The sequence below is a fragment of the Macrobrachium nipponense genome, chromosome 18 (assembly GCF_015104395.2).
Source record: "Macrobrachium nipponense isolate FS-2020 chromosome 18, ASM1510439v2, whole genome shotgun sequence".
Classification (NCBI taxonomy): domain Eukaryota; kingdom Metazoa; phylum Arthropoda; class Malacostraca; order Decapoda; family Palaemonidae; genus Macrobrachium; species Macrobrachium nipponense.
Window position 1 is genome coordinate 34,921,049 of NC_087211.1, and position 24,997 is coordinate 34,946,045.

General features: G+C 38.1%; 1 protein-coding gene across 1 annotated transcript in view; it reads right to left on the reverse strand.

Moving 5' to 3' along the window:
* The window catches only part of LOC135196961 (guanine nucleotide exchange factor subunit Rich-like), a 387,875-nt gene that overhangs the window by 42,030 nt on the left and 320,848 nt on the right, over window positions 1-24,997 (reverse strand). Inside the window, exon 27 of the mRNA XM_064223819.1 lies at window positions 791-966. Coding sequence (XP_064079889.1) covers window positions 791-966 — 176 coding nt within the window. The remainder of the gene's footprint in view (window positions 1-790; window positions 967-24,997) is intronic.

Below are 24,997 nucleotides of genomic sequence, written 5' to 3' on the forward strand. Positions count from 1 at the left end.
ACAACCAACCACTTAATGTAGGTGGGAAAGAAGAAGAGTGTAACCAAATGAAAATGCAACTTGCACAATATGCAAGATGTGATGAAATCATATTTTGTGAACAAGTTTTAAGGTTGCATGCATCATACATGAGGTAATACAATATATGAGTATTTTAGGTAAATATTTTAGGTAAATACAGTTCTTTTGATGCCATATATTTTCTTGTTTTACAGAATGCTTTTGTTGGTAATAAAATGTGCTAATGCATCCATGGTGTGGTCATAATAATCACAGTATTCATTCTTGCTCTCTAATTTAGGTGCATTCAATATCTACATTTTCTTTAAGATAAAGTAATAAAATACTAGTAACCCTCATGAAAAACAATAAGAAACAAACTTCAAACACAAAAAAAATTATGAGTAATTATGATAATTTACAAATTAGCCCCTTATGCAAGAAGGATTATCGTGTTTAATCCAACAAAGAGAAAATCTGCCAAGCATCACAAACACCGAATTTACATTGGTTCAAAAATAGTACAAAAACCTGTAGTCTTCAAGAGAGAGAGAGAGAGAGAGAGAGAGAGAGAGAGAGAGAGAGAGAGAGAGAGAGAGAGAGAGAGAGAGAACCTTACTTTGTACAGTCTGAATATCAGTACACTGCACTCCATTTGTACTACTATACCCTCATGTAAGTGTATGTACCCTCAATATAAAGTCTCTCAAGAACACACAGCATAAGTACTGCAGTTATTGATAAAAAATACCTTGTGTTTTGGATTACAAAACAGTTTGGGACAACTCACCATTCAGTATTAGTAAAACGTTGAAGATCCTGAAGTCCAACAGTGAGACGAGTTATGACCTGTGCTGGCACATCAGGAGCACGAGCAAGTGTGACTACTCTTACCACAGCCAGGGCATCGCGAAGTATAACAGCAAGGACGACACTCCATTCTAAGCATCCTGCTTCGAGTAAAACCTGAAAATAGAAAGAAACTTTATTTCATATTCTAAGGGAGATTATTTTCAACATGTCCTTCATCTACATCACTTATTTACAAACAAAACAGTAGATAGTAATATGCGGAGGTATTCATTTTCACTTTATTGGCAAAATGGTCAACTGCTTTCTTACATGCATTATGTCATACAGTACCCAACAATTTTTTTTCATAGCTTACAATAACATACAGTCTAAGGATGACGTGAATATGAACTCTCCAAAAGTTACAAATAAAGGAGAGAAAGGAGATGATGGAGTTTCAAATGTTCAAGAACAGGGTGTTTGGGGTGATGAGAGAACTGTACTACGGCACAGTGTAGTAACAGTTTGATATTAAGATAAATTATGAATTATTGAAGTACTGCTAAATTATGAAATTATTGAAGTACTGCTGCCGCAAAGTAGAATACAGACTGGGAGAAAAAGGTTTGTCTAGGACTGCAATGATTTCACTGTAAAAGTGAATCTTACAATTTAAAAAAAAAAAATGCCAGTGATGAAATTCTAAGCAAGAAGAAGAAGAAGAAGAAGAATTACTACTACTACTACTACTACTACTACTACTACTAGTTTGTCTAGGACTGCAATGATTTCACTGTAAAAGTGAATGTTACAATTTAAAAAAAAAATGCCAGTGATGAAATTCTAAGCAGCAGCAACAACAACAACAACAACAACAACAACAACAACAACAACAACAACTACAACTACAACTACAACTACAACTACAACTACAACTACAACTACAACTACTACTACTACTACTACTACTACTACTACTACTACTAACTTAGTAACATCTACAAAAAGCATTTCTGCCAGACTGCCTAGTGATTACATTGACAAGAAGTTAACTTTCAGCAATTCACAAAAGGATATGGGACATACTAATACTGTACACTGTTTCAAATTAATAGGGTTCATGAGCGGTATTACAACTGCAGGCATCTGGGTAATATGACAGACCAAAGTTGAAACAAATTTTGTAGTATATATGATACTGTACTATAGTAGATTCACATGAAGTGTGCATCTGGTGTCTAGGCAAGTCCCATACGACACTCCTGATTGGCTGCTGATAAGCCAATCGAAGGGCTGGAAACTCTCAGTCTCTCTCGAGAGAGACTGAGTTTCCAGCCCTGTGATTGGCTTATCAACAGCCAATCAGAAGCGGCGTAAGGGACTAGCCTAGACATCAGATGCATGGTTGATGTGAATCTACTATAGTATAAACCTTCTTTTGCTCTTCTCATACACATACTGAAGTTTCACAACAGACAGGCCTGAACACATTCCTTAAATCAGATGAGATGCTATGCTATATTTGACCAATTGAGCTGGCTGAGTCAAATAAGACCTATGCTGGTGTACATCAAACAAACAAACCCAATTATTCACTGGTCTCTAAGTTTCAAAGAATCAACCGAATTTTCATCAAGGGTCTGAAAGTCTGCCAGATACACTGCGGGAGATATATAGTAAATGCACAATCTCATGATACTTTGGACTTTATAGTTTTCTGGACTTAAACAATTAAGAAGGTGATGAAACCACAAATGTTTAAGTTAGAAAAATAAACAGCATAGAGACCTGAAAAATCTTTCTCAATGAGACCTATTACGAAAGCAGTTACCACTTGAGAATTGTTTAAATTTTTACTAAAGCTCTTCTATATAAATATCAAGGGTTTAGCATCGTAGTATTGATGAGTCTGAGATTTTGTCTGTTGCATAAAATAGGATGCACTGCAAATAATGGGTTCATGGTGAAAAAAATTGCACACCAGTATACACACACACACACACACATATATATAGTATATATATATATATATATATATATATATATATATAGTATATATATATATATATATATATTATATATATATATATATTATATATATATATATATATACAGGCGGTCCCCGGGTTACGACGGTTCCGGCTAGACGTTCCGAGGTTACGACGCTTTTTTTCTTAAATATTCAATGGAAAATCCGTCCTGGGTTACGACGCTTGTTCCGAGGTTACGACGCTGACGCTTCCGACGCTCCGAGTTAACGACGCTTTAAAAAACGCATGCTATGATAAAAATCCTTTATAGTTTAGCACAGTATATAATAAAAATATGTTTTTGGTTACATTACAACAAAAATTTTGAGGTTATGATGATTTTTGACACTTTTTTTTTTCGTATTTTTTTAATTTTTTAGTGACTGCCGCATATGCGGAACTAGTTTGCGGGTGAATGAATACACTAGCTTTGGGATGCGCAGTTTAAACAGTCCAAAAGCGCAAATAATGAAAAATCATTGCTTGTTTCCAGTACATAATTAAAAAAACTAAGTTTCTGGTTAGATTACAACACAAATTCCAAGGTTACGACGTTTTGTTATGCTTTTTAACGATACCTCATATGCAGAACTAGTTTTTTGAGCGGAAGTTGCATAATTAATTAACGCTATTAAACTGTATGGTAAATTGACCGAACAACGACCTCGGACGGTCGAGGACGCTAAGCGTAACAATACGAAGGACGCCACTTCAATCGCGTGTCTGCCTGAAGTTCAGTCGGTTGTGTGCTAAGACGTTGCTGAAATTCCTTGCCCTTTTCGCAAATTTACAATGGCTCCTAAACGCCAAAGTACTTCCTCCGATGATAGTTCATCCAAGAAGAGGAAGGTCATCACGATGAGGTCAAATATGACCGTGGTGAAGTGTTCGGAGAAGGGAGAAACCTAACACCGAAATAGGCCGTTCTTTAGGCTTGAGCAGGACCACGGTGGTAACCATTGTGAAGGACAAGGAACGTATTCTGAAGCATGTTAAGGATGCTGCACCGATGAAGTCAACGGTGATAAACGAGAAGCAACGTAGCCAGAGCATTGTTGAAATGGAGAAATGCTCATGATCTGGCTGGAGGACCAGAACCAGCGATGTGTTCCGGTGAGCTTAAGTGTGATCCAGGAGAAGGCTAGAGCGCTGCATGAGGCAGTAGTGAAAAAGTTTGGCGAAGGCAGTGCTGGTGGTGAATTTTCCCGCGAGTAGAGGTTGGTTTAACCGTTTTAAGGCTCGTGCAAATTTGCATAATGTGAAGCTGCAAGGTGAAGCTGCTAGTGCTGATAGCAAAGCAGCAGAAAGTTTTCCAGGTGGTTTGGCTGAGATAATTGAGGATGGTGGTTACACGGCTGACCAAGTCTTTAATGTGGAGATGAACTGGATTATTTTGGAAAAGAATGCCAAATCGAACGTACCTTTCCAAGGAGGAGAAGTCAGCACCTGGCATAAAGCTGGAAAGGAGCGACTGACTTTGCTGTTTGGGTCCAATGCAAGTGGCGATTTGAAACTGAAGCCCTTGCTGGTGTATTTGGCCGAGAATCCCAGGGCATTCAAGGGCATTTTCAAGAGTCAACTCCCTGTGATTTGGAAATCAAACAAGAAGGCTTGGGTTACCTTGATGGTCTTCGAAGATTGGTTCAATGACCATTTCGTGCCAGCAGTGGAGCGGTATTTGACTTCGAAGGGTCTGCCTTTTAAGGCCCTCTTAGTCCTGGACAATGCCCCTGGTCACCCTTCAAATTTGAGCGACATGCACCCTAATGTGAAGGTGGTGTACCTCCCACCCAATACCACATCGCTGATACAGCCAATGGACCAGGGCGATAATAGCTAATTTCAAGGCTTACTACCTTAGAAGGACCATACGTTTTGCTTTGAGGGCCATAGAAGCTAACAAGGAGTTGACACTGAAGCAATTCTGGAAGGGCTACAACATTGCTGATGCAGTGAAAAATATTGCAAGTGCTTGGGACGAGGTGAAGACGACCACTTTAAATGGGGCCTGGAAGAAACTGTGTCCACAGTTTGTGCACAGTTTTGAAGGCTTTGACCAGGCAGAAGACGTCGAGACTGTGACGAGGAAGATCGTAGGGCTAAGCAAGAGGCTGAAACTAGATCTTGAACCTGATGATGTAACAGAGCTGCTGGCTTCCCATGGAGAGGAATTGTCTGCAGAGGACTTACTTGAACTTGAACAACAAATGATTGAGGAAGAGGCGGCGGCGGCACCAGAGCCAAAACCCAGGTCATTAACTGTGAAAGGCTTGTCAGAGGGTTTTACTCATCTGGAGAGAGCCTTCGGCTTCTTTTGAGGCAGAAGACCCTAACGTTGGCCAGGTTTGACAAAATAAAACGTGGAATGTTAGACTTGGTAACTTTCACAAGGAGACCCCCTGAAGGAGAAGCAGACGAAGAGAAGTGTTGGCAGTCCAGGCTTGACACTTTCTTTCACAAGTCTCCAGTACCACCACCTCCCACTCCTAGTCCTGGTAAGGAATTCTGAACTGTTTTACTAATTTATGTGTTTACATAGTGTACATATTAAAATGTGTTCATTTTTTAATGTAACAACTAAATGTAAGAGTAAATTGTAACTTCATTAATTTTCATCATTTGTAATTTTATTACAGAAGTGGTGACAGTTCCAGATCCCCTGTACTACCTGGTGACAGTTGCCAGATCTCCCTGTACTACCTGTGACAGTTTTCCAGAATCTCCCTGGTACTACCTTTGACAGTTCCAATAACCCCTGTACCTGGACCCTCTGTAGCAGCCCGTCCACCTGTACATGTACAATCAGGTAAGCAATTTCATTTTTTCTCATTTTCATGTTGGAAATTGTTTCACCCTACATAAACCATAACGTACACTAACTTACATAGTGGTACAATGTGTTTGATGTTGCATAACCTTATTATTTTTTTTTTTCATTTCAGACCCCTTTGATAGTGACAGCGACCCCAGATGAACCCTGACCTTTCCATGGTTTGATGCCTCGCCCTATTCATCAGGTAAAGAATCCTTAACAAATTTTGGTATAAAATGTTTTATAAATTGCTAATAGAAATTTTATTAGAAAAGTGTACATATGCGACAATTACATCCACCTTATATATTTATGTACCCTATCATTCTTTCCAGATCTAGATGTTCCCTCATCAGTTGATACAAGTAGTATCACCTCTCCAGAGCCCAAATCAGTTGATACGAGTAGTATCACCTCTCCCAGTCCCATTCCTTCAGGTAAAAGAATTCTTCATTTTCTATATTGTACATACGTATTCACACTACATATGTCAAAACAGTAATAACATGTGCAGTAGTTACAGTAGTAACTCTATCATTTTATATATTTTTTATCATTCCAGACTCCCAAGCACCTGCCCATCCTACTCCATAGCCCAGCCACCCACTCATCTACCATACATATGCCCATCCCAGTAAGCAAGCCAACCACTAGAATTTGGTAAGGACATTTTTTTTTTATTAATGTTTTATTATTACATATGTAATAACCATGTTATGTATGTAACATACATACTATAATCATATGTATTACATTATCATTCCAGACTGGCATGCACCGTGACTTACATAAACCGACCCCTCTACATGGCCTACATGTCTTCATTTTGCTGAAGGTAAGGAATTCTCAGTTGTGTTTAATGTTTGCATACGTACAATAAATTTTGTACTACACCTAAGTGGTTACATACTGTCCTTTAATATTAATTCTTCATTCCAGACTGCCCATCATCCTAGCCTGTTATCTGTGATAAAGCACACTGAAGTTAGGTTTGGAATGCATCCTTATCATGAATGTCTACACCTCCACCTCCATCTCCCACAACCTAGTAACAGCTTTGAGACTCACTAAAAGTTGGTAAGTTATGTAAGGAATTTCTAAATTAAGTTTTATACTACATGTTATATGTGATAAATTAAAACCACTGTATGGTGCATATTACATACTGTATGTAACTTACTGCATAGAGGACTTACTGACAAAATTATTTTTTGTACATTCCAGAGTCCCCTGAATGATATAGGAGGCTATGGGGCCACATAAGACTTTGTCCATCCAGGGTTACATTGAACGACAACTTTAAACTAAAAGTAAGGAATTAATTAACATACATTAACTCTTTAGTACTCTTGATATATCTACAGTAATTAACATATTGCATTCACAACTTTCTGTAGTGTATATTTTGTACACTAATTTTGTTACTTTTCCTTCCAGAACCAACATTTTTCACACAACTCCAGGTTGTTACTAACAAATTACTACAAGTGTCATCAAGGGATAACTACAAGTAGAAGCACCATTTTTGATGGAAAAAAAAAAAAAACCCTTCAGGAAAGTATACGTATCAAATGTAACATGTACATAGTGTAACAAATATGAACAGTAGGTTTTTACATACAGTAGTATTACATACGTACATAACTTTTTTTTACAGGAATTTCCAACCAAGTTTGATTATGTACATACATGTTATAAACCACTGTACGTATGGTTACTGTATGTAAACTTACTAAACATACATACATGACTTAAGCTTTGATACTTTTTTGGTAAACATTACCATAAAACAGGACCCCCTCCATGGATGCCAGGCTATGGGGCACATAAAACTTTGTCATGGGTTCCAGGGTACATAACATAAAGGTAGGAATTATACATATTAGTAAACATACATTAAGTAAGTTTTATACGTACTAAAAAAAAGTGACCAAGATCTCTCACATGGGATAAGTGATCAAGGTCCCTCATGGAATTACATACTACTGTACACTCCCTGCTGAACAGGGGGTGTAGACCAATCATTTACAACATGCATACGTACCAGTTGATATTAAACCACTGTATGGTGCATATTACTGTATGTAACTTACTAGCATAGAGTACTTACTGACAAAATTATTTTTTGTACATTCCAGAAACCCCTGAAATGATGTAGGCTATGGGGCCACATAAGACTTTGTGCATCCAGGGTTACATAGCAAGACAACTTTAAACTAAAGGTAAGGAATTAATTAACATACATTAACTAAGTTTTATACATGTTATATATGTGATATTAAACCACTGTATGGTGCATATTACTGTATGTAACTTACTATGCATAGAGTACTTACTGACATACTAATTATTTTTTGTACATTCCAGAACCCCCTGAATGATGTAGGCTATGGGGCCACATAAGACTTTGTGCATCCAGGGTTACATAGCATGACAACTTTAAACTAAAAGTAAGAATTAATTCACATACATTAACTTTTTTACTCTTGATATAACTCAAAGTAAGGAATTATAAACTAAAAGTAAGGAATTAATTAACATACATTAACTCTTTTACTCTTGATACTATAATTTACATATTGCATTCAGGACTTTGTGTAGTATTTTGTACTAATTGTGTTATACTTTTACCTTCCAGAGCTACCAGACTGGGATTTTAGTGTACTCCAGGATCTACCAAAGGATTAGTGTACAGTAATAGTGTTTTAGTGTATAATCTAACCTAAGGATTAAGTGTAGTACATTGTGCTTTATAGTGTCACAAGAGTTTAAACCCTCTTACGCCGATTGGACGTATTAAACGTCGAGTCAAAATGTCTCCCGTATGCCGATTGGACGTACCATACGTCGACTCAAAAAAGTTTTTTTTAAAATTCGCGGGAAAAAATACTTATAGGCCTACCAGCCGAAAACTTTTGAATCACGCGCCTTGGGGGATGCTGGAGATCACGGATCAAGGCCTTGTTTTGTTTTGAAGCGTGACCCAAGTGCGCATGCGCGGAATCCTTCCTTCTCGCTCCAGCCAGCATCATCGTAGCATCATCCGTCAGCGATCTTTTGCCGCAATCGTGTTTGACTGAGCTTGTGCGGGGGGGAGACTTTGAACATTTGTGTTGGTACAGAACGTTCATAGAGATGTCTGACCGTCGTATGACACGCGAAAGGCGCGTTTTACCCGTCGGAAGGGATCGTGTTAGAAGAGTTTTGGACTTGGATGCTGGCGAAGGACCCAGCACCCAACCTGACCTCGGTCCTCAACGCCGTTCTGTGCGACCACGTGTCGATGAAAGTGCTTCGAATGTGTCTCATTTGCCGTTAGTAACCCCAAGGAAACATCGTGCCATCCTTAGGGGCATTCGTAGGAATTTGGGAGGGCTCAAACAAAGAGACATTGACGATTATTTATCGGAGCTCGATCGAGAGCATTTGGCAAGTCCTCATTTTGATGGCGGTTGGTCATCCAGTGACGAGGACATTACTCCCGATCATAGTGATGACGAGGATTATTTGCCCCCAATGTCCGTTCGAGGGTCACATCCCGAAAGTGAACTAGAATTTAGTAGTTATAGTGCTTATGAGGGGGAAATCTGAGGAGGGGGAGGACGATGATTTAGGATCAAGTTTTGTTGGTGATGATGATGGGGATACAGAAAGCGAAGGCTTGAGTGAGGGAGATGGGCCAGTGAGGGGGGTGGGTCGTCCCGCCCGCTCAGTGCCCGCGCTCGTGCCCGCGCGCGCGGCGCAGCTGCGAGCGGCACGGGGCACGTAGAAGGTCGGATAGTCGTGCTAGCCTAGGGTCGTCCGAGAGCGACGATGGGTGGACAGAGGACCCCACACCACCTACCATGCATCCATTTACGGCAAATCCTGGCCACTCACCGTACCTGTTCCCCTGACTGCTCTGGGTTTTGTTCAGCTTTTTCCTTACGCGGGAATTGCTGGAGTACCTGGTAGCAGAGACGGTGGACTACGCCAGGTATTGCCGTGATGAATACGCACGACATTATCTTATCACTGGCGAGGCTGCGACCTCTCTGACATGGCAGCATTTTTTGGGGCTCCACGTTTTTTTTGGATTGATTCCTGCTGCCGACGTCAGGATGTATTGGAGGCGTAATTTTCTTTTATGTACGCCCTATGTGCCCGGCATTATGCCCCGTGATACTTCCTGGCGTTGGACAGATATTTTAACGCCTTCAACCGAAGGGCCATACCCCGGAATAACTCTGATCGCCTCATTTTAGTGCGCCCAGTGTTGGAATATATTCGTGAACGCTGTAAAACTCTCGTGATTCCTGGAAAGAACCTTTCTTTAGATGAGGGGATGATGCCTTACAAAGGACGTCTAAGCATCAAGTGTATAACCCAAGAAGCCGAAGAAATATGGCGTGAAATTTTTTTTTTATTACCGAGGCCACACTGGCTACGTCGTGACTTTTCGGTGTATTCCGGGGTCTTCTCCACGATGCGTGACACTGTTTTCGAGCTTGTGGATCGTTTCCGTAACCAGGGATACCAACCTGTTTATGGATAATTATTATAACTCGGTATCCCTGGCCCAGGAACTGTATGATGCAGGTGTTCACGTCAGTGGTACCCTTCGGTTGGTGCGTGGGGCCCCGAATTCCCTCAAGAGGTACGCTAGCCATCAGGCAACATCTGGCAAGAGGAGAGACACAGTGGCGGCGGAAGGGAGCTGTCTTCGTCATCTGTTGGAAGGATGTCCGACTCGTCCCCATGATTACGACGAGCCATGAACCTGTCCAAGAGGAGATCGTGCAGCGGAAGAAGACGCGTCGACAGGGCCGAGTTGTGTATGAGCAGTTTCGTGTTGAGCGCCCTACCGTCATTGGGCACTACATAGGCACATGGGAGGAGTTGATCTCTTTGATCAACTCATCCAATATATCCCTTCGCCAGGAGAACCAGAAGGTGGACACAGAAGCTCAATCACATCCTTCAGTTGGCCCTCCAAAATAGCCTACGTACTCACTGTGGGTACTACGGTCCCGATCTACGGAGGATGAGCCACTTACAGTTCCTTGAGGCAGCCGGGGAAGCCCTCCATCAACTTTGATCCCAATGAGTGGCCTTCCATGGTCTGCCCCCTGCCCCGAGCTGTAGATCTACCCATAGAGGAAAGGGCAGACCTTCGGTGGGGTGCCAACTTTCGGTCATCCTTCTGCCGACGCCCCTGCTGCTGACGCCCCTGCTGCCGCCGCCCCTTGCTGCCGCCGCCCCTGCTGCCGCCGCCCTGCTGCTGACGCCCCTGCTGCCGCCGACCCCTGCTGACGCCCCCACCGCGCCCCTTCTCGTCGGGTAGTGGACCCTCCGTGTCGGCTAATGCCAGGGGATCACACATGGATCTCCTAGAAGGGCGCAGGCAGAAACGGTGCCGGGTGTGCCCATATGAATGGCAGAAGGAGAGACACCCGGTTCTTCTGTCGCACCTGCAAGATAGCTCTATGCAGGTTCGGGGAGTGTGACCGCAAATACCACAGTGTGGCCTTGTATTGGAGTGCGACTCAGCGGCGGTCAAGGGAGGGCGCACGGAACCGCGCCCTATCCCAGCGGCCGTAAGGGCGCGCGTCTCCCCTCCTCCACCTGTACCTCGTCATGTCGAGAGGAAAAAAATGCAAGACTCTTCAATGGAGGAGGGCGAGAAAACAAGAATAGAACGAAGAGTCAGGATTACGAGTGAGTATTCTGCATTTATTTTTATATTTAGTTTTATATTTATTACAATTTTTTATATATCTGAATGTGTGCATGATAAAATAATAATAAGACATTTCATTGTATGCGAAAAGAGAAGTGTCACCTGCATTCCTTTTATTTATGTATTGGTACCAGAATCGAAGAATGTAATATATATATTTTACGTATAAAAAAAATTATATATATACGTATGTATATATATATATATATATATATATATATATATATATATATATATATATATATATATATATATATATATATATATATATATATATATTATAAATATAATTTTTTTTGGGGGGTAAGCAAATTACTTACAGTCCCTAGTAATATTCAATCATTTATCTTCATTTTACAACCTATTGCAAGTCTCTAGAACAATATCTCGATTTATGGTGAATATTTGGAAAAAATATTTTTTATTCCGTCCGCGCGCCGATTCTCTGCCGAAAATCTCGGAAACGCGTAGGTCACATTCTCCTAATATTTGTGCCTTTTGTTCATATTACGCTTATTTAATAGTTTTTATATATGGAAATGTGCGCAAAAACATGCACAATATAAAAAAAAAAATATTGGAAGGTTGTAGCATTTATCATTTTTTGAAATATTGCATATAAAGTACGATAAGTACGAAAAAAAACTACGATCGGTCAACTTTGACTCAACCGAAAAGGTAAAAAAACGCATTTATAACATAAAAATCTTACAGTCTAGTAATATTCAATCATTTATCTTCATTTTAAAACATATTGCAAGTCTCTAGAACAATATCTCGATTTATGGTGAATTTTTGAAAAAAATAATTTTTCCCCTCCCCTCCGCGCGACGATTTTCGGCCGAAAATCTCGGAAACGCGTAGGTCACATTCTCCTAATATTTGTGCCTTTTCATATTACGCTTTTTTTAAAGGTTTATATATGGAAATGTGCGCAAAAACATGCACAATATAACAACAAATATTGGAAGGTTGTAGCATTTATCATTTTTGAAATATTTGCATATAAATTACGATAAGTACGAAAAAAACTACGATCGGTAAACTTTGACTCAACCGAAAACGTCAAAAAACGCATTTATAACATAAAAATCTTACAGTCTAGTAATATTCAATCATTTATCTTCATTTTAAAACAATATTGCAAGTCTCTAGAACAATATCTCGATTTATGGTGAATTTTTGAAAAAAATAATTTTTTCCCCTCCGCGCGACGATTTTCGGCCGAAAATCTCGGAAACGCGTAGGTCACATTCTCCTAATATTTGTGCCTTTTCATATTACGCTTTTTTTAAAGGTTTATATATGGGAATGTGCGCAAAAACATGAACAATATAACAAAAAATATTGAAAGGTTGTAGCATTTTTTATTTTTGAAATATTTGCATATAAAGTACGATATGTACGAAAAAAAATACGATCGGTCAACTTTGACTCAACCGAAAAGGTCAAAAAACGCATTTATAACATAAAAAATCTTACAGTCTCGTAATATTCAATCATTTATCTTCATTTTAAAAACATATTGCAAGTCTCTACAACAATATCTCGATTTATGGTGAATATTTGAAAAAAAAATATTTTTATTCCGTCCGCGCGCCGATTCTCGGCCGAAAATCTCGGAAACGCGTAGGTTCACATTCTCCTAATATTTGTGCCTTTTCATATTACGCTTTTTTTTAAAGTTTTTTATATATGAAAAATGTGCGCAAAAACATGCACAATATAACAAAAATTATTGGAAGGTTGTAGCATTTTCTCATTTTTTTATATTTGCATAGTACGATAAGTACGAAAAAAACTACGTCGTCAACTTTGACTCAACCGAAAAGGTAAAAAAAACGCATTTATAAACATATAAATCTTACAGTCTAGTAATATTCAATCATTTATCTTATTTTAAAACATATTGCAAGTCTCTAGAACAATATCTCGATTTATGGTGAATATTTGAAAAAAATATTTTTATTCCGTCCGCGCGCCGATTCTCGGCCGAAAATCTCGAAACGCGTAGGTCACATTCTCCTAATGTGCCTTTCATATTACGCTTTTTTAAAGGTTTATATGAAAATGTGCGCACATGCACAATATAACAAAAATTATTGGAAGGTTGTAGCATTTCTCATTTTTTTTTATGTGCATAGAGTACGATAAGTACGAAAAAAACTACGATCGGTCAACTTTGACTCACCGAAAAGGTAAAAAAACGCATTTATAACATATAAACTTACAGTCTAGTAATATTCAATATTTATCTTCAGTTTTAAAACATATTGCAAGTCTCTAGAACAATATCTCGATTTATGGTGAATATTTGAAAAAAATATTTTTATTCCGTCCGCGCGCCGATTCTCGGCCGAAAATCTCGGAAACGCGTAGGTCACATTCTCCTAATATTTGAGCCTTTCATTACTGCTTTTTTTAAAGTTTTATATATGAAAATGTGCGCAAAAAACATGCACAATATACAAAAATTATTGGAAGGTTGTAGCATTTCTCATATTTTTTTATATTTGCATATAAAAAAAAACTTTTAACAAAAAAAAAAAAATTCGACATTCGGTCAACTTTAACTCGTTCGAAATGGTAAAAAAACTGCATTTGTAAGCTAAAACTCTTACAGTATCGTAATATTCAATCATTTTCCTTCATTTCGAAACAAATTGCAAGTCTCTATAACAATATTTCGATTTATGGTGAATTTTTTAAAAAATATTTTTTTACATCCGCGCGCTACGAATTCATGCATCATTTTGTGATTAATATTTTCTCTGTGTTGCTTTTATCGTTTTACAATGTTGTTATATATCAAAATGATCGCAATATTAGTGCACATTACAACGAAAAAAAAGTAACTTGTTTACCTCTAACCGTTTGGCGCACAGCGCGATTTGAATACAATTATGTATGAATTTTTTTTTTTTCGCTACCATATATCGCATTATTTATATATGATAATGATATTATTTTTCATTTATTCTGATGATTGCATTCTAAACTTCAGGCAATGACAAAAAAGGAGCCAAAAATTAACTCTTAATCTTAAAAAGTACGCGCGCTGTAAATTTTTGAAAAAATCCTTATTTTTTCCACTTCCGCGCTCACATCCAAACCAGCCCGGCGGATACGGGAGACGTTTTGATTTTAGGGCCCGGCGTAAGAGGGTTAATAAAGAAATTACACATTCAAGAACCATCCTTTGGCATTGAAATAACCTACACTACACATCATGCAATACTTGCATGTCACACAGGTAAGTCTCTCTAACTTTTTCTTAGTTTAAGGCATATTTCCAAGTGTCGTTCCGGCTTACGACGATTTTCGGCTTACGACGCGCCTCAAGAACGGAACCCCCCGTCGTAACCCGGGGACTGCCTGTAATATATATATATATATATATATATATATATATATATATATATATATATATATATATATATATATAGTAGTATATTATATATATCCACACACATATCATACATATACACTTACAACATATACTATATGATATATATATATATATATAGTATATATATATATATATATATATATATATATATATATATATATATATATATATATATATATATATATATATATATATATATATATATATATATATATATATATATATATATATATATATATATAGGTATAGGTATATACATAGATGAATGCACAGGAAAATATTAGGCAGAAATCCAAGTGCTTTGTCTTTACTGACATTGTCAAGGAACGAATGAATACAGTTGGAAAGAAAGTTTATCAGGTAAACAAAAAGATCAAGACATACCAGATGGTTAAGTCAAAAGGGTAAATTCAAAGAGAAAATCCAGGATTATTGGAATATCATATGGTCACAAACTTGAACATAGATTTAACCCTAACAGAAACTACAAAGCATCCATATCGTCCCAAAACATGTAAATACTGAATATATTAACTTTCTTGTTTATATTTACCAACAACTTTTTTCATTTTGAAGGCATTGAGTTTAAATAAACCAAGACTTAAATTTAGAACATTTCCATTGTTTGACTTGTTGAAACAAGATTCAATTATATTCTTCTTAACTGTGTGTGTATACTATAAATACATATATATATATATATATATATATATATATATATATATATATATATATATATATATATATATATATACATATATATATATATATATATATATATATATACTATATATATATATATATATATATATATATATATATATATATATATAGGTATATTATATAGGTATATCTGTAATATAGTACGTATATATATATATATATATATATATATATATATATATATATATATATATATATATATATATATATATATATATATATATATATATATATATATATATATACAGTACCAGTCATAATACTTTGCATGGTAGGGAAGATGGAAGAAGAGAGAGAGTACAACAAACTAAAAATATTCAGGAAAAATAAATTATTAAAGCAACCATCATAAAATTTGAAATGAATAATCACCAAACTCCTGCCTATGTACTTGATAGGCATGCCACAACGTTTACGGACTTTCTGGAGTGTCCTGGGCATTGAATCTGAAAACCGCTGCAGGAGGAACTCCCTAGTGCGTTTCAAACTTTGCGCTGCAAGACGTGTCCACATTCAGTAACTTTCTTTTTATGATTGCCTAATGGTTGAAATGGCTGGGGAATTCCCTGGCTAGTCGTGGATATATTCAATTCCACAATCTCTAAGCCACAAAGTATTCTGTTTGGCGGTATGATCCCCAGTGCACGAATCTTAATCCTGTGCTTATCTTAATTTTCATCACTATGCCATCTACGTAGCAGCGGTGTCTCAAGCTCGTACGGTCATACCCCAATTTTTTGCATGAGTTGCACAATTATATTTTGTATACTTCTATCCCATGGAAAAAACAAACAAATTGCAGTGTTGCAAAACCGAATGCACTGTACGCGAGTTTTGTCTTTTAAAAACAATTTATGCAACAATTGTAAATATAAAATGTGATTCAGTGATATAAACTAAAAAATTTTATTATTCAGGCACGACTGAACTACCTATTCTCTTCATTATGAGAAGGGCTGTTACAAAGACTTCAAATGGACATGCACTATGCCACTGTATCATATTTATGTATAAAAATTAAAAAAAATACCCTGTAATACATATTTCATGCAAATTTCAAACATAAAAGCATGAAAACTTATAACAAGTAGCTGAAGTTTCATTAACAAAATGAGTTATAATTAGCTCCCAAATTAATAAAATTATAACCAAGTGAAGTCCTTGTAATGCATTTTCAGAACAGCGGCGGACAAGAACGAACATGAAAAAACTTCCTCTGATACGCTGAGGGCAGATACAAAAGGTGCTTAATTCGTATCAATATTTGTGGACAAAAATTAACATACCCTATACGTAATATATTTTCATACACATTTTAAGCAAATAAGCATGAACATTTATAAAATCAACACATCGATCACTAAATTTGCACTTTTTTAACTCAATATTTTCGGAAGAGCGGCAGGCAGAGGCAGACAAGAACAAACATTGAAAAAAACATCCTCTTTGATAATGTGGAGGGCAGTTTCAAAAGCTGCCCTTGTATCATTTTATGTACAGAAATAAAAATACCCTATACATAATACATTTTCATACACATTTTAAACAAATGCACAAATATTTATAAATCGACACATCGATTGCTAAATTTGCACTTTTTTAACTCATATTCTAGGAAGAGCAGCAGGCTGCGGCATAGAACAGGGTCATGGGCATATAGTTTACCCTAATACCTATATAATAACTCAATAAAAAAAATTTAATATCATTTGCATAACCTTTATGGTCTGAACTGTATTTCTACAAATGTATATGTACTTGTTAGACATAACGGCGCTTGTGGCGCTGTTAACCAAAAATTGTGCCGTAAAAATACCTTAATATACCTTAATTTTTAACGAATATTTTTGACGACAGCCATAAAACCGATTCGTGATTGAGCCGCTAACCGTGCCTGTGTATTTGTACTGAACGGCCTACAGCATCCTACAAGAAAAACTGTATTATATTTTTTCTTTAACAATATATAGTTTAATGATAACCATATTTGATAAATAAATGAATAAAGAATTTCAGTATAAAATTTAGCACAAGAGATGTACAAGATTGTACATCACTGCAGTGACTTTCTGTGCCGCGCTGACTTGAGACTGAACAAGGGAGCGTTTATACATTGAGGATAGGAGAAGAGAAAGTTAAAATATTTACTGTATGTATGTCAAATCAATAACAATTCGCATAAAAAAAGGGAATTTCACAATAAATTCAACATAAACCTAAAATATAAAAACAATTAAATACAATACAGAAACAATAAAAAAAGTCTTAATTGAGCCAGTGTTTGGCGTGCTTAGTGAGGCGGTACAGTTTAACCATATTCAACGAAATAGTAAATGAAAGAACAAAGCTTTTCACAATAAAGTTTAGCATAAACTATTAACAAAATCATTCGCCATTGCTGTGCTGCACAGCTAACTTGAGAGAGGGAGGGAGCGTTTATATTTGAAGAATAATGGATGATTTAAAAGTTACCAAGCGTCACGGTATTGTTGAGGAGAGAAGAGGAGACAGTAAAATCTTGACTATAATAATCACATGAAAAAAATAAAATGTTATTTCACAATAAATTTAACAATGATAAAACATGAAAACAATCAAATGCAATACAGGCAGTCCCCGGTTATCGGCTGGGGTTCCGCTCTCAGCAGTGCTGGTATGCGAAAACCGCCATTAATCGAAATTGCGATTTGTGGCACTTGTGGAGCCGAGTTTCGGTTAATGGCACCTCTCTTAGGTTAGTTAGTGGTGCCATAACTCCAATTATCAGCACCTTATGACACTGAAACTGAAACTCGGCCCATTATGGCGCCATAAATCACTGATTGTATGGCGCCTAAAACTGGATCACCATTAACTGAGTCCACCGTGACTGGAGACTGCCTACTTAATTAAAGGTCTTACTTGAGCCAGTGTTTGGTGTGCTGAGCGAGACAATAGAGAGGAAAGCCTTACAAGCTGGGCTGGGATGATTATTTGCCCGTTTCTTTCACTTACACTCGATTTGCCAGAATCACTTCTTTTTGTTACTGTAAAACCTTACCAATGTAGTGACAATTGCTTTTTTATAATTTCTTTACCACTGTAAAAGTAACTCAGCACCATAATAAACACACTAGCACTGCATTCAGCTTCTGCGTGTCTTTGACCATTTGTTTAAACGACTTCCTTCTGAAAGGTTATTTGTTCTATCTTTCCTTTCCTTGCATTCTTGACTTATTACTTATTTGTTTGCAAAATCCTCATGTTTACTCCAAATTCTGCTGTTTGCCAACAGGAAGTTGATGTACTTTGTCATAACTGATCTCTTTCATGTACATAAGATCCAAGTGTAAACATGTTCAACAATCATACATGCTGATTTCTCTCTCTCTCTCTCTCTCATACAACTGGATACAAACAATATTGATTCCTTTGATTATCCTGGTAAAATGTGAATAAAATTGACTATATCAACCATTGCCTACTGAGACCATTTTAGTTTCCTCAAAGGGTTCCTGTCTTTTCTCCCTCCATCCCCTAGTTGGCAGTGCGCCATTTTCACCAAACTGTTCATAAAGCATACACAGACCCAAGCTTTTCAAAAATTTTACTTTATATTATATAAAGTTTTTATCACTTTACACTCTTAATTAAAAGATCATGTGAAAAAGGGGGACTTTTTGGGTTGGATGGGATGAATTATCCTGTCATTATTATAAAGAATTAGTTTATCCAAGACCTCTGAGCCTAACAACGGCTCTTCTCTGGCGGAATTTCTGAAAAAAAAAAAAAAAAAAAAAAAAAAAAAATATATATATATATATATATATATATATATATATATATATATATATATATATATATATATATATATATATATATATATATATATATATATATATATATATATATATATATATAGAGTGTACCTCGAGATACGAAAGGCTCAACTTGCGAAAAATCCAAGTTACGAAAGCCATGCGAAAAATTTTACTGCTCTACATACGAAAAGTTTGCAAGATACGAAAGGTTTCTGAAAGTCCGAGATTCGCCCGATAACAATTTTGAAACTTGCGCCGCACGCCGCCATCTTAGTGCCTAGTAGACTCGCCACCATCCTCCTGCTCTCCCATTGGTTCCTGATGCTAGCCAAGCCATGAGATCCTTCTCTCTGATTGGACAGCATCCCTCCATCATGCATCTTCTATACGTACGCGCTGGCGTCCCCTTAGCTCGGCCACTCCGCACCCGAAACTTTACCGACGCAATCGGCAATTCGTTCGCTCCATGATTTCGTTTAGTAACGTAAATTCGTTAGTGATTTCGTTGCAGTACATATTATCGTGTTGTGCGAAGACTGTATTATTACGTATTTGTGTAACTTTACGTAAATTAACGTAGTCATGGGTCCCAAGAAAGTTGAAATTCAAAGAAAGAAGCGCATGCTGTCTCTGGAGACAAAGATGGAGATCATAAAGAAGTACGAAGCTGGTATACGATTGAGTGTGATCGCAAAGGAATACGGCTGTAATCCGTCGACAATAGGCACCATCCTTAAACAGAAGGATGCCATCAAAGCAACTACCCATCGAAGGGCATACACTATTTTGTCCAGCAAAAGGAGCCATGTGCACGACGAACGACGGAACGGCTGCTCCTCATCTGAATAAAAGACAAAGAAATCGCTGGCGATCAGTAACGGACCAGCAATCGCTCACAGGCCAGTGCTATTTTTCGGCGATTTTGATTGCGCAGGCGGAAGACGACGGAGGGGAAGGGACTTCAACGCCAACCCCAGAGTTCAAGGCTTCGCATGGCTGGTTCGAGAGATTTCGTAAACGGATGGCATCCATTCGGTGGTGCGTCATGGGGAGGCTGCCAGCTCGGACACGAAAGCGGCCGAAGCATTTAAGAAGACTTTCGACGAGATGAGACCAAGGAAGGCTACAGTTCTCAGCAAGTCTTCAATTGTGATGAGACTGGCCTTTTTTTGAAAAAAAAAAATGCCTCGTCGGACGTACCACGGAGGAAGAGAAGAAGCTACCCGGGCATAAGCCTATGAAAGGCAGGCTTACGCTCGCACTTTGTTCAAACGCCAGTGGGGATTGCAAGGTGAAGCCCCGACTGGTGTATCATTCTGAGACTCCTCGAGCCTTCAAGGCCCACAAGGTGCTGAAGGAGAAGCTTTCCAGTGATGTGGAGGGCTAATGCAAAGCCTGGGTAACGAGGCTTTTGTTCACCGAGTTGGGTATCTGTGTTTCGGCCCAAGACTGTGAAGAGTTTTTTGCAAGAGAAGCGCCTGAAACCCCTGAAAAGTCCTGCTGGTGTTGGACAATGCCCCTCCCCACCCCTCCCCTGGCCTCGAGGAAGATATACCTAGCGGAGTATTCCTTGCCTTCGTTAAGATTCTTTTCTTCCGCCCAACACCACCCCTCTCCTCCAGCCCATGGACCAGCAAGTGATAGCGAACTTTAAGAAGCTGTACACGAAACATCTTTTCAAGAGATGTTTCGACATCACCGATACCACAAACCTCAGCTTGCGTCAATTTTGGAAGGAGCATTTCGACATCGTCATTTGCTTCCGACTCATTGACCTAGCTTGGCAGGAGGTTTCGAGGCGAACCTTGAATTCCTCGTGGAGGAAACTCTGGCCTGATGCCTGTATCCGCCAGAGACTTCGAGGGATTCGACATGGGCGAAGCTGGTACTGCAGAGTCGGAACAGTTGATGATCCCGAAACTGTTTTGGAACCAGATCTTAATGAGATCGTTGCACTCGGCAAGTCCATGGGGCTGGTCGTCGCGAGGACGACATCAACGACCTTCTCGAGGAGCACCAAGAGGAGCTTACGACGGATGACCCTGAAGGAGTTGGAGGCATGCAACTTAACGTCGTTCAAGAGTAGTTTCTCTAGCAGCGGCGAGGAAGAGGAGGAGGAGCCTATGACAACGGCAGAAATTAAGGATATTCTAGGCGCTTTTCATAAAGTGCAATTGTTTATCGAAAAAAAGACACCCCGAAAAGGCTCACACAGGTCGTATGCTTGCGCAGTTCGATGACGTTTGCTTGAGTCGTTTCAGGAATATTGTGAAAAGTAGGCAGAAGCAATCTTCCTTGGATCGTTATTTTTTAAAGAGGCCTTCAGCATTAGCAGGAGTAAGCAAAAAGGAAGAACCAAGTGATAAAAAACAGAAAGTTTAAAGCAAAAAGGAAGAACCAAGTGATGAAAAAACAGAACGTTGAAAGCGGTGATGAAGTTGAAATTCTGTAAAAAAAAAAAAAAAAAAAAAAAAAAAAAAAAAAAAAAAAAAAAAGAGCCTACGTAAAAGTAAAAAAAGTTAAAAATAAAAAAAAAATAAAAAAAAAAAATGTTTACGTAATTTCTAGATTTTTGTAAGTTAATGTTACAGTTTTGTTAAGGTGTTTCGTAAATTTTAGTTTTATGTTTTCAAATTAAATTTTTTGTGTGTTTTCATAAAGTTAAGTGTAATACGTACGTACGTTATCTGCCGTTTGTCCTCCTCCTCCTCTGCCGCCACTATCGGAGATAGCCTCACTCGAAAGGTAAGCTTCCACATTTTACGTTAGAGTAATAATATTTTCTTGTACACTAATATACACTTTATTTACAGGTTTTCGATTTTTATTTCTTAATTTAGGTATTGAATGGTCCAAATTGTTGTAGTATTTCATTGTTTATAGGTCAAATTTAGTTTTATTATGAAATTTAATGGGGTGTTTTTGGAGGCTTGGAACGGATTACCATTTTACATGTAAAATGTGTTCCAAGATACGAAAAACTCATTATACGAAGGCCACCTTGGAACTCGAGGTACCACTGTATATATATATATATATATATATATATATATATATATATATATATATATACTATATATATATATATATATATAGTATATATATATATATATATATAAATATATACATACATACTACATACATATATATATATATATATATATATATACTATATATATATATATATTATATATATATATATATATATATATATATATATATATATATCTATATATATATATATCTATATATAGTCTATCTATATATATATATATATATATATATATATATATATATATATATATATATATATATATATAGTATGTATATATACAGTGGTACCTTGAGATACGAAAGGCTCAACTTACAAAAACTCGAGATATGAAAGCAAATACGAAGATTTTTGCGGCTCTACATACGAAAATTGTTCAAGATACGAAAGGTTGTTGCTGTAAAGTCCGAGATTTGCCCAGACCACCGATAACAATTTTAAAAACTTGCGCACCGCCAACTGAGTAGACTCTCCACCATCCTCCCGCTCTCCCATTGGTTCCTGATGCTAGTCACCGCCATAAGATCCTTCTCTCCTATTGGTCAGCATCTCTCCCATCGTGTTCTACGTACAGTTGTCCTTCGGCCACTTTGCGGCATCATCAGTATCGTAAGCACGCGGAATTCATTCGTTCTATACGATTTAGTTTATTAACGTAAATTCATTAGTGATTTCGTTGTAGTATACTTTATTGTGTTCTGTGAGAACTTTAATACATACGTATATGTAGTACTACATAACATAATTACTAAAGTATATACATACTCATGGGTCCCAAGAAAGTTCAAGTTCACGGAAAGAAGAGGATGCTTTCTTTGGAGATGAAGATGGAGATAATTAAAAAGCATGAAGCTGGTATGCGATTGAGTGTGATCGCCAAAGAATACGGCCGAAATCCGTCAACAATAGGCACCATCCTTAAGCAGAAGGATGTCATCAAAGCAGCTACACTTCCAAGGGCGTCACTATTTTTGTCCGCAGCAAGAGAACCCACGTGCACGATGAAATGGAAAGGCTGCTTCTTGTCTGGATAAAAGACAAAGAAATCGCTGGCGATAAGATAATGGAGAACGGCAATCTGCCACAAGGCCAGCACTATTTTAGTCGATTTGATTGCCCAGGCCGCAGATGACGCAGGAAAAGGGACATCCGACGCCAACCCCAGAGCTCAAGGCTTCTCATGGGTGTTTGAAAAATTCTGTAAACGGACTGGCATCCATTCGGTGGTGCGGCATGGGGAGGCGGCCAGCTCGGACACGAAAGCGGCCCAAGCCTTTATTAAGACGTTTGACGAGATGACTCTCAATGAAGGCTACAGTTCTCGGCAAGTCTTTAACTGTCATGAGACTGGCCTTTTTTTGGAAAAAAATGCCTCATTGGACGTACATCACGCATGAAGAGAAGAAGCTACCCGGGCTAGCCTATGAAAGACAGGCTTACGCTCGCACTTTGTTTGAACGCCAGTGGGGATTGCAAGGTGAAGCCCCTACTTGTGTATCATTCGGAGACTCCTTGAGCCTTCAGGCCCACAAAGTGCTAAAGGAGAAGCTTCTAGTGAGTGGAGGCTAATGCGAAAGCCTGGGTAATGAGACTTTTGTTCACCGAGTGGGTAAATCTGTGTTTCGGCCCGACAGTGAAGAAATTCTTGGAAGAGAAACGCCTCCCTCTGAAATGTCTGCTGGTGTTGGACAATGCCCCTGCTCACCCTCCTGGCCTTGAGGAAGATATCCTAGCGGAGTATTCGTTTATCAAGGTTCTTTATCTTCCGCCTAACACCACCCCTCTCCTCCAGCCCATGGACCAGCAAGTGATATCGAACTTCAAGAAGCTGTATACAAAACATCTTTTCGAGAGATGTTTCGACATCACCGATACCACAAACCTCACCTTGCGTGAATTTTGGAAGGAGCATTTCGATGTTGTGATATGCATCCCACTCATCGACCAAGCTTGGCAGGAGGTTTCGAGGCGAACCTTCAATTCCTCGTGGAGGAAACTCTGGCCTGATGCCGTATCCGCCCGAGACTTCGAGGGATTCGACGTGGGTGAAGCTGGTGCTGCAGATTCAGGAACAGTTGACGATCCTGAAACTGTTTTGCAACCAGATCTTGACAAGATCGTTGCACTCGGCAAGTCCATGGGGCTGGTTGTCGACGAGGACGACATCAGTGACCTTCTCGAGGAGCACCAAGAGGAGCTTACGACAGATGACCTGAAGGAGTTGGAGGCCATGCAGCATAACATCGTTCAAGAAGAGTTCTCTAGCAGCGGCGAGGAGGAGGATGACGACTCTATGACAACGGCAGAAATTAAGGATGCTCTAGCTCCTTTTCATAAGGTGCAATCATTCGTAGAAAAGACACCCCGAAAAGGCTTACACAGGTCGTATGCTTGCACAATTCGATGACGTTTGCCTGAGTTGTTTCAGGAACATTGTCAAAGCAGGCAGAAGCAATCTTCCTTGGATAGTTATTTTCTAAAGAGGCCTTTAGTAGGAGTAAGCAACAAGGAAGAACCAAGTGATACTACGAAAAAACAGAAAGTTGAAAGTGGTGAAGAAGTTGAAATTTTGTTTAAAAAAAAAAAAAATTTAAATATATAAAAAAAAAAATTTATTTTAAGTTTTTTTGTAAAGTTAAGGGTTACAGTTTTGTTAATGT